At 36.1% G+C, this 11,184-nt stretch overlaps 1 protein-coding gene and 1 long non-coding RNA gene across 6 annotated transcripts; both read left to right on the top strand.

The window, feature by feature from the left end:
• Positions 1-215: 215 nt before the first annotated feature.
• On the top strand, positions 216-2,467 carry LOC104236651 (uncharacterized). 5 transcript variants are annotated; one of them, XR_713481.2, is made up of 6 exons: positions 216-336; positions 867-893; positions 1,340-1,431; positions 1,554-1,626; positions 1,710-1,822; positions 1,937-2,467. It is a non-coding gene; the product is annotated as an uncharacterized lncRNA (long non-coding RNA). The 5 variants fall into 5 exon arrangements; XR_713480.2 differs by having other exon boundaries at positions 1,340-1,626; positions 1,937-2,091; positions 2,208-2,467; XR_713479.2 differs by having other exon boundaries at positions 1,340-1,626; positions 1,937-2,091; positions 2,198-2,467.
• Positions 2,468-5,401: 2,934 nt separating this feature from the next.
• Positions 5,402-5,824, top strand: LOC138887468 (uncharacterized). Its single transcript, XM_070169223.1, has one exon. The coding sequence runs from the start codon at positions 5,402-5,404 to the stop codon at positions 5,822-5,824; it is 423 nt and encodes a 140-aa protein (XP_070025324.1).
• The last annotated feature ends 5,360 nt before the right edge of the window (positions 5,825-11,184 follow it).

Genomic DNA, 11,184 nt, shown 5'->3' with positions numbered 1-11,184 from the left:
TAAGGTTATTAAGCACAAGCTGCCTCTCACGCACGTCATCTTCTGTGGGGAAATTTTTAACTATATAAAATAAGTAAAGGTCCTCTTGAACGACGAAGGGCATTGCCGTAAATATAAGCTTCTTTGTGGCTAAACTCTAATCGCGTCTTTCAGCCGTGAAAAATAAATACCTGTCTCACTACAAGTCATGCTCTTTTACACACTAGTTCCCGCACCTTCTTCTCTCTTATTTCCAAATTTCTATCACTGGATTTTTTCAAAGTTTATTCATTTGTAGAATTCTTGCCAAGGTTGTCCGTTTGTCTAATTCGTCTCTGGTATAAGCTCTCAGTTGTGGTACGTTTTTTCTCCAATTAATCTTTTTTTTGTTTGACTTATTTGTGGAAAAACGTTTGCTAGATTCTTAAATGTGTATCACTCTATCAGTATTTTTATCTGAAATTCACATGCATGTCTAGATAGATACTCCAATGAGTAATTTTGAATAACTCTTATTTGATTTCTCTTTTGATTAATTCTCTAATGGTGTCTGCTTGAGAAATTACTGACCAAAATCCTTTAATGGCGTTTGTCAGTATTCGCTTTGGTTACAAACTAATTACTGCCAAATTAATCCATTTTACAGAAAATTTATAGTGATTATGGGTAAATTGGTAGTTGACATTACTCTAGAAACACTAATACTGTGATGAATTTATCTATGCAAAGGGAATAAATGTTGAAGAAGAATGTTTGAGAAGCACTTGAAAATATGAGGTTCTAATGAGTTGATTGTCACTAAAACAACATTGTGCACACTAATTTACGCAAGGTGTTTGACATATGGCTGAAAGTTGAAACAACTGAATAATTTATTTTTTTTACAGGTATTCTAGAACAGAGTCCTCTGGAAGGTACATTATTTACTTCTACTCAGTTGTATCAGTAAACAATACATGTGGTATTTATCACTGTGCTTATCAATCTTTCTATGAGGTATAATATGTGTTTTTGGATTGAATTGCTGGATTTTATTTGCATTGACTTTCTGATCTTTTAGGTTATGTTAAAGTATGAATGTTGAATTAAATTCGTAAGATTTAAAGAAAACTATAATCAAGCATGTGTGTGCTTACAATGGAACATGGAGGTGCACAAGGATGATAAGAAGAAAATGGAATGACGAATGAGAGAAAATGAAAAGTGATGCTGAGCCAACTTATATATTTGATAGAATTCAAAGAAGCTGCGGCGAAATTGCTTATTAGTACAGAACTAGGATACAACGAGAGTGAATCTTTTTACTTTATTTATTTCTACTATATTTATTTATCTAATGACATGATTTACCATTATATAGGTTGATATAGTCAGAGGAGAACTGAAAACCAGCATTTACAGAGAGGGGAGCTTGAACTTGAATTTCATGCCACCAAGAAACAAATGAACAATGTAAAGAGCAGTGATGCTGATTGGAAAAGTTTTTAACAACTTTACAATGTGACATGAATTCTCAAATATAAGACCCATTTAGGTTTCTAATTATTTCAATACCTATGTGTACATGCATCTAGAGGGAAAAGGGAAAAGTCTTCAAGAAGCGAGTGAGCGAATACAATGATCTATTATTACACCTCAATGATATAGGTTAAAATTTTATTGTTGTTGATCTATTATTACACCTCACCAGTTTGTTACTATTAACTATTATATTCCGAACCTTTTCTCAGATGGAGAATCTTGATCACAAGAAGAGGATCCTTATCAAAAATCATTAGAAGAGTGTCATCGAAATAAAGAAGTTGTCCAGTCAGAAAAACCTCCAACATCATTATAATTTAAGGTTAGTACTTTTGTAACAAAGCTTAGACTTACCATACTCTCAAGATCATCCTTCATAAAAATGTTATTTTTCGCAACAGCACTCATCCTCATTGGTTTTTTATATACATCACAGGAAGAGAATAATTTATTGAAAAATTAGAATTATGACCTTGTTAAGCTGCATAAACTGAAGCAATTCATTGGAGAGTCAGGGAAGACCTGGCTTACTTCCGTCAAACTAATCCTCTATATATATTAATAGAGCTAATATTGGAGAACAAGTTGAAGGTTAGTTCTTTTTAGAATTTAATTGTCTAGGAGGAATTTCAATGTGACTTTGGGACATGATTCAAATGTTTCATATTTGTTGATACATTTAACCGTGCACTTTTAGTTAATTGCAGTTCATTTTATCAAAAGTCACATCATGTGGTACTACAGAAGAAAGCTGGTTCTTCTTTCCTATCACGCACCAGAGAGGAAGTGAAGCAATTGCTACTTAGCTTGAGGGCAAATGATGTTGGCGTTGTAATTTGAGAATGGAACATTTAGGAAATACTTTGTGATCTCAAAACTTACCAGAATGTTAAACTAGAAATGTTTGAAGTATCTTATATGATCGAATAATTGAGTTAGTTGCTTATCCATTCTCAAAGTTCATTTACATGCCTTTTTTTGCACACACTTATTACATGCTCAGAAAAAAGTTTGGTTCTGAATACACAAATGTTGAAGTAAAAGGTTGTTTAAAGTAATTGCTTTAGTGGCGAGAGGAAAAATACATCAGGCACCCCGGCGTAGCACGGGCACGCCCATCTAGTTAGAGTATAAATAAAGGATGATTTTGAGGTTTTCCTTTTCTTTCTTTTTTAAATTATGATGTGAAACTCCATTAATAGATTCATAGCAACGGGTACATGATTTTCAGTTGTAATATAACATCGAACAAGTTTAATATCCTTCAGGATATATAATTCCTTTATGACTTTGCTGACAGTTATCTGCCCTTCACAAATTTGTGTGAATAGGCTTACATTGGAGATGTTGGTTACAAACTTATAGACCATGGCACCGTCACAGGTATAATCTGTGACGATTTAGCCGATCGTTTTGAGTTCTAGAGCCCTCTTACTAGATTTAAGACTTCTCATATGTTCATTTGATGTTTTACGACTTGCGGTACGGGTAATTCTTGCCCCAATAGGTGTGAGAGGAACACTTAGTTCCTAAATGGAAGCTTTAAGTTAGAAGAGTTGACACGTTTGACTATTGAAAAAACCAGTCTCAAAATCGGCTTTGATAATTCTGGTAGGTTTTTATAATAATTTTAAACTTTTACATATGTTCGGATTGAGTTTTTGATATTTTTAGAAGGATTCGGCACTATATGTCAAAAGTTGGCAATTGGAAGAACTTAAGAATTCATATATTTGGTAAAAAGTTGACTTTAATGTTACTAGACTCGGATTGGCATTTCAAGACTTTGGATAGTTTTATATAGTTGAATTAAACTTGTGTGTAAAGGTTGGAAGTAATCCGAAGTGTTTAAGTGTGATTCAGATACTTCTTTCAAAGAATGAAGCATTAAGAACTTTAGAAAAATTCTATTTTGTTTGAGCCTTGCTGTGTTATGATCCTTTAGGTATTTTGAGCCTTTGGAAAAGGTCACATAGAGTATTGGAACTTATTAGGATAATTGGATGGAGTCCCGAGGGGCTCATGTAAGTCTTGACATGCTAATTGCATGTTTTGGAAGAATTGAGTTAATAAAATATGACTTTTCTCCAATTGGCTTGACTTCAAAAGCGCATATCTCCCAATCTATAAGCAATATTTAAACGAGGTTTTGATGAAATTGTATCCCTTGAGTCTAATTTTTTGTGGTTCTATAACGATTCCAATTTCACACCTTATAATATCGTGATGGCACCTAATTGTATTGGGAAAAATTAAGTTCATATATGGAATTGATTGTAAGATGACACGTGAATTGGTCAAAGGATGACGATTGGCAGAACAATCAAAAAGGCCCGAGCTTCAACAGGCACGAGCAAAGGTTCAAGAAAAAGCAGAAAGGATAGATGCTCGAGGGTCGTATTAAGAGAATGCATCTGATAGCAAAAAAGGGTATAGATACGTATAACTAATAGGCATTAAATATGGAAAACGTTAGAGAATCTGTACTAAATTAAATATGATTACCAATTATAACGTTACATTAATTGCCATTAATTATTAATAATGGCTTTATTATGATAGAAACGAAACGTATTACCTAAAGATAGCTATAAAAGGAGAAGACTGATCATTTGTAAGGACACGAAATACTATTGGAATATATTGATTTACTTTGCTCTTATATTCAGCTGTTATTTGTCAATTATTCTTATTTATTTTTGATTATCAGTAGCCGGAGTTCTTCTAAAATAAGCTTTGGCTAAAATTCCGATTTTTGGTTAAACAAATTGGTTCTGTTGCCGGGAATCTAATAATCGTTTGCTTTCTTAGTCAATTCTTTATTCAAAACACTTACCATGTCGAATGTCAACGACAATAACCAACACAATTTACCACTCCAAGATCCTCAACATCAAGTAAATGATGCGGACGACAGGTCCCCACCTCCCTCACCGCGTGATTCACAATGACAATCACGAGAAGGAACTCCACAGGGATCTGAAGCAAATAACAGGATTGCGAACCAAAACGGATCTGAGGCAAATCAAAATGACAGAGTTGCGAATGAACAAGCACTCGATGATGCTCTAAAGAATCTAATTACTCAACAAGTCAGTAATGCTCTCCGGGCTTTTACCAGCCAGTTGCCAGTTGCCAGTTGCGCCACCAACACCAACTCCGAATCACAATACTTTGGAAAACCCACATTCTGGGCTTGTTAATTCAGGCACTGGTGGAACTCCCAACAAGTCTCGTGATGGCGAACCAGGTAACATAGTTAATTCTGATTTATAGAACTTAGTTCTAACCTTGTAAAAGTAGCTCAAGGAGCAAAGCAATCGCATAGAGCAAATACCTGGAGTACCACCTGTAATCAAATGAATAGACATGGATAAATATTCACAACAACCATGGAAGCCCAGTGCTGCTCCTGTGCCGATTTTGAAGAAGTTCAAGATGCCCGATATTCCAAAATATGATGGCACAACTGATCTGTGAGACCACGTGAATGCATTCACAACTTGTGTGAAGGGCAACGATTTAACCAAACAAGAAATTGAATCAGTGTTGGTCAAGAAATTCGGTGAAACACTCAATAAGGGAGCATTGACATGGTATTCTCTCTTACCAGAAAATTCTATAAATTCTTTTGCTGAGCTTGCAGATTCATTTATCAAAGCGCATTCGGGAGCTCAAAAAGTCGAAAAAAGAATGGAAGATATTTTTAAAATAAAGCAAGGAGATTCCGAACTGCTTAGAGAGTTCGTGGATAGGTTCCAGCGTGAAAGGATGACATTACCGCGTGTACCTGTTAACTGGGCAGCTGTGGCTTTTGCCAGTAATTTGAATGAGAAAAGCTCAGAAGCCACGAGACGACTCAAGGAAAGTCTGCGTGAATTTCCAGCAACAACTTAGATTGATGTTTACAACAGAGTCCAAAGGCAATTGGCCAGAGTTGTTGCCTGGTGTTTTATGGTCGTACCGCACAACATCAAAAACAAGTACGAGTGAAACACCATTCTCATTGTTATATGGAGCTGAAGCCTTAATTCCAGTTGAGATAGGGGAGCCAAGCACGAGGTATACGCAAGCAACTGAGGAATCTAATGAAGAAGAAATGCGAATGAACCTTGATCTACTTGAAGGAAAAAGGGAAGTTACATTAATAAGAATAGCAGCACAAAAACAAGTCATGGAACGATACTATAATGGAAAAGCTCGCCTAAGATACTTCAATATTGAGGACTTCGTACTCAAGAAAGTTTTTCAATCAACGAGAGCCGCTAACGCAGGAAAATTGAGTCCAGGACCTTACAAGATTCAAGGTATCGCAGGGAAATGAGCATACGAGTTGGAAACAATGGATGGCAAGATATTACCTTCATATTGGAATGTCGTTCACTTGAAGAGATACTATTTCTAAGGAGTACCCACGGTCAGGTATCCTCATTTTAAAATTTTATTTTTGAATTGTTAAAATTTTACTAACGATTTTAGATGATAGGCAAAAAGCTAACCCATACTAAATGATGAATCACGACCTGCAAGGCACATGGAAGAATATAAATTGCCGGTCTAGGGTTACAACTATTTTGATAGAAATTCAGACGGGTTAAGCAGTCTTCATCTATAATCGCACCTCCGAGTCCCGTATGTTTCTTCCTTTTCAGGAAAAAGACCAAATAAGAGGAGTAATCAAGTGTTTGAGACTTTATACTTCAAAGCTCAAACACTTGGGGGACTATATAAATACATAGGCATATATGTAAAGAAGGCAAAGAAGATTGAGATATAATCAAAGTTCAAGTCAAAGCCCGAAAAGTCTACTCATTGAATGAATCAAGTGCAGAGCAAAGTTACGAGCCAATAACATAAAGCCAAAGAAAACCTTATCATAGTTAGGTTAAAGGCAATGTATAGAAACGGGTTATAAATAAACACCTCGTGTTTATTTTCTTTTTTGAAATATGTTGTACAGAAAATAGTTACAAAAAAGTTATAGAAGTCATTTAAATGCATGTAAGATGTTATTGACAAAGTTCAAATAAAAACTTTATCAAAGTTATTTCAAGAAACATGTGTGTTCCTATTTCTTTTGTCGTACATTTGCACTATTATGAAGTTGAGACGTCTTCTTCATTAAGTGTCGCATATAAAAGGGCTCTCTTTTATAAAATTCATGTTTGACTTAAACATTCATGAAGTTACGAAAGCATTTTATGAGATAAAAGTGCGAATTATTCAAACAAATTCTTGAATATAAAGGCAAGAATGAGCCAAAGAGAAGCTCAAAATAACTAAGTCAAAATGGAAAACTTCTTAATATTAAAAAGTCTAGACTAAGTATGAACTTAGCCATAAACTATTGGTCATTTATACAAAACGCCCCAAAAAGGTCTGGGAACTTGTTGTTTCCAAAAACTAAACCCCCAAATAGGGCAGAGGGTTAAAACCACATTCCACCAAAAAAAGGGGAGTCACATATCATAAACTTGTCATTGAGGAGATAAAGAAGGATCTAGAGCAGGGTCACCAGCAGCAGAAGGTTTGAGTTGGCTTGAAGGAGTTGGAGCATTCACCATACCCATATCATCTTCAATATGCTCGGGAGTATCAGCCATGTGAGAGGGAAAATCTTGGCATTGCTGAGTCTTTTCAATAGTTTCTTTTATCTTAGCTAATTCAGCCTCCAAGTTAAAGCCCTTTTGGCTAGCTTGCGCAAGGGTATCATGACGAGTGTTCAAAAATGCCCAACTCACTTCAATTGCAGTCTTGTCCTCAAGAATCTCGTAATCTTTTTCCCATTGATCAATCTCGTTTTTAAGTTTTTCATTCTCAGCCAAGGTAGAATCATAAGAAACTTGCAAAGGAGTGAATGAACTTTCTAAAAAACTGGCCTTATTAGAAGACTTACGGAGATCTTATTGGGTATGAGTAAGCGTTTGTACGAGTTCACCAACATAAGCTTCTTTCTCACTCAGCAAAGCCTTCAATGCTCTATTTTCTTCACTAGCCTTGGAGAGTTGCTTAGAAAAAGATGTTTCAAGAAGATTCTTATCCTTATCAGCTTGATTCGAGGAAGCCTTCTCAACTACCAATTCTGAGGTCAAAACCCTCAATTACTGCTCTAAAGTGCACTTGTTCTCTTCTAATACTTCCATATAATTTTGAATGCTTTCATACTGTTCCCTCCAGTTGTCTACTTCAGTTTGATAATCATGCACTAACTGCTCCGTGTGAGAAACCCTCTTCATCATTTCTGTGCCAATTAGATTGATCTGAAAAAGAAAAAGAGAGGTAATAACCCTAATAGAAGAAGGGTGTAATAAAGTATAAAAAGGGATACCTTTAAAGATGAATGCACTATGTCATTCATCAAAGTCAAAGAGTTGTGGCTCTCAAGCTTGAATCTCTCAACTGGTCCAATCAGAAGTTACAACCACACATCAGCCCAACCTGATTTTCTCAAAAGGTTACCATCGGCAGGAACCTCGATGATAACTTGCTTCATAGCTCCACCTCCACTTGAGGAACCAGCTTCAGTGTGATGAACAACTGTAGGAGGAACTGGGGAAGCAGTCAAAATAGCTTGGGCCGAAGTAGCAACGGCAGCAGTCACAACTGGTAAAGAAGATACCACAGGAGTAGGCTTGGAAAATGAGGCAAGGGGCACTCCCTCAGAAACTGGGCCCAAATTTTCGTCATCAAACCCACGAGCAAAAAGCTGATCAACAGAATCACGAGCAGCCGCGGGAGTGTCATCATTAGAGATCACCAAGTTGGCTTCAACAGGCTTGGTTAAAGAAATAGAACGGGGGGAAGATGCATCATCATCTGAGATAATGCATCTTCTAGCTCGTGGCCTTTTTATTAAAGAACCTCCGTCTTGTTCTTCTTATTCTTCAGAACCTTGGTCGGAAAAAGCCTTCCTTTTCGATGAAGAACCCAAAATTATCTCTTGGGCCCTTTCCAAAGAAACTCTGGAAGCCACGATGGCCTCAACACTTATGTCTCGAATGGGAAACCCTGACAAAAAGAAGGGTCAAAATAATTTCTAAGGAAAGAAGTAAACAAAAATGCAAAAGGTGTAAAAAGAAAAGTACTTACCGTGAGTTTTCACTTTCCAACCAAACCGATGAGAAAAGTTTTTCAAGGATCTACCATCCATTGGAGCAACACTTAACAACTTTCCTACCCAACCACGGAAATTGGAAATCTCATCAACAATTCCCATGGTTGCTGAAAAAGAAGAGGAACTTAAAATGACAACCATCAAGATTGAGAAAAAGGTATGAGAAAGTTATAAAAAAAAACTCACATGCAAAATTCCACTTCTCAGGAAAGAGAACATTCTCTTGACCTACTAAACCAACAGTGGGGGCAGCAACAAACCTGGCATACCAGCCACAGCCCTTATCATCCTCTAGGCTACTAAAGTAAAGATTCCTTGACGAAAGAGTTTGGGAGAATAACTATGGATTAAATGGAAGAAAGTAAAAGGCATGTCAGCCATGTTGGCCAAATGCCTCAAACAAGCAACAACCCTCCACATGATGGGGCCAATTTGTCCTAAGCAAACATCGAAAAAGCAACAGAATGCGATGGTAACAGGGTCAATGGGAGGCTTGAAATTCAATGTGAAAGGGTATGTATATACGAAGGAAAATCCAGTCAAGTAAGAAGTGATTCTTTGGTTTTCATTGGGGATTATAATAGGGAAATCATGACTCCACTGGCAATCTCTACGAACCACAGAAATCAAACCTTCAGTGATCTGATTCGGGTAAATGTCGCACAATTTAATGAAGACATAGAAGAAACTTGGTTTCTGATGGACTCTCTATCATTGTAAAAAGATAGTTCAGCAGGAACAATTTCATCTTATAAATGTTCACGAAGAGGTTCAGTGGGTTCTTTATTTCTAGATGAGGATCTTTGAGGAAGAGAACCTCTGGTTCTAGAAGGTGGAGTAGAACTCATTGAAGGAATAGAAGGACCTCGTAAACTACGAAGTCTTCCTCCTCTCCTACTTCTAACAGGAGCAAGATGAAGGCTATCAACGATGGGGACTCTCCGAGGGTTGGGGTTTGAAGAAGACATAGTAGTATGAGGAAGAAGAAAACCATAATTGAATACTCTAAACCTTTTGTGAAAAAAGACAAAGGTAAAAAGTTATATTTATACTCAGAAGCAACCGTCAAAGGAAAAGGTGCAATGATGGAAACGTCATGATGGGAACTGTTGTTTCGTAATTGGTAAAGCCGTAAAAAGCCTTAAAAGATTCCGAAAAGTTATAGAACCAACCAGGAAATGCCATGTGTTACGAATATTAAATGGAAGTGACAAATGAAGCATCAGCTCCAGAGAAGAATTAATGGCGGCAAATATTCCCACTTTAATAAGATCCACTTCCCAAATTTTCTATTGATGAATAAATGGCAAGTGGGGGAACTATCTGTATTGGGAAAAATTAAGTTCATATATGGAATTGATTGTAAGATGACACGTCATGACGCGTGGATTGGTCAAAGGATGACGATTGGCAAAGAACAATCAAAGAGGCACGAGCTTCAACAGGCACGAGCAAAGGTTCAAAAAAAATCAGAAAGGATAGATACTCGAACCTCTTGATGTTCGAGGGTCATATTAAGAGAATGAATCTGATAGTAAAAAAGGGTATAGATACGAATAATTAGTAGGCATTAAATACGGAAAAAGTTAGAGAATTTGCACTGAATCAAATATGATTACCTATTATAACGTTACAGTAATTGCCATTAATTATTAATAATGACTCTATTATGATAGAAACGAAACGTATTATATAAAGATAGCTATAAAGGAGAAGTCTGATCATTTGTAAGGACACGGAATACTATTGAAATATATTGATTTACTTTTCTCTTATATTCAGCTGTTATTTATCAATTATTCTTATTTCTTTTTTATTATCAGTAGTCGGAGTTCTTCTAAAATAAGCTTTGGCCAAAATCCCGATTTTTGGTTAAACACTAATCTCTATGACTTGGTAAGCCTAGCATATAAAGACAAAATATCATAAATAATAATAAAACATCAAATTTAAACATTTAAACTATCATAATAAATCTCAATAGCACAGCTGACAAATAGCACCAAAAATCTGGAGGAGCTAAGTCATAAGCTCTACAAAATATTCTGAAATGTCTACTACAACCTTGTCTCATAAAGGAAATAATAGAAATGGGAAGATAACTAAAAGTAATCCGAGGCCTACGAACGTCGGGCATGTATACTTCGAAGTCTCCTGAAAGCAGTTTACAAATCAATTTCTAGAGTCCAGCACGTGCAGACGTACCTGGAGTTGTACAAAAGATGTGTAGAAGCGTAATATGAGTACACCATAATGGTACCCAGTAAATATCAAGCCTAACCTCGGTAGAATAGTGATGAGGCCAGGTTAAGACACCTACTAGGACAAGGTAAACAAAAAAAATATAATAACAGGAAAATAATGGAAAGCGGAGAAACGAATGATAACAAAGTAGTTTAGTAACGTAAACTAATGATAGAATTGTAAGCAAATAGACAACAAGAAGGAAGCAAATAATGAGAACCACAAATAATCAACTACGGACAAAGCCGGTAAGACAAGGAAGAATAAAAGCAACAAGAACTATTCAACCAATAACTCTTTTCAATATGAGATGCACAACAAGATTC

The sequence above is a fragment of the Nicotiana sylvestris genome, chromosome 3 (genome assembly GCF_000393655.2).
Source record: "Nicotiana sylvestris chromosome 3, ASM39365v2, whole genome shotgun sequence".
Taxonomy (NCBI): Eukaryota; Viridiplantae; Streptophyta; class Magnoliopsida; order Solanales; family Solanaceae; genus Nicotiana; species Nicotiana sylvestris.
The sequence above is the reverse complement of the archived record's forward strand: the minus strand, read 5'-3'. Positions and strand labels throughout refer to the sequence as shown.

Bases quoted from the DNA above. Each gene is read 5' to 3' on its own strand.
- LOC138887468 (XM_070169223.1), top strand. From the start codon at position 5,402: ATGTTTACAACAGAGTCCAAAGGCAATTGGCCAGAGTTGTTGCCTGGT.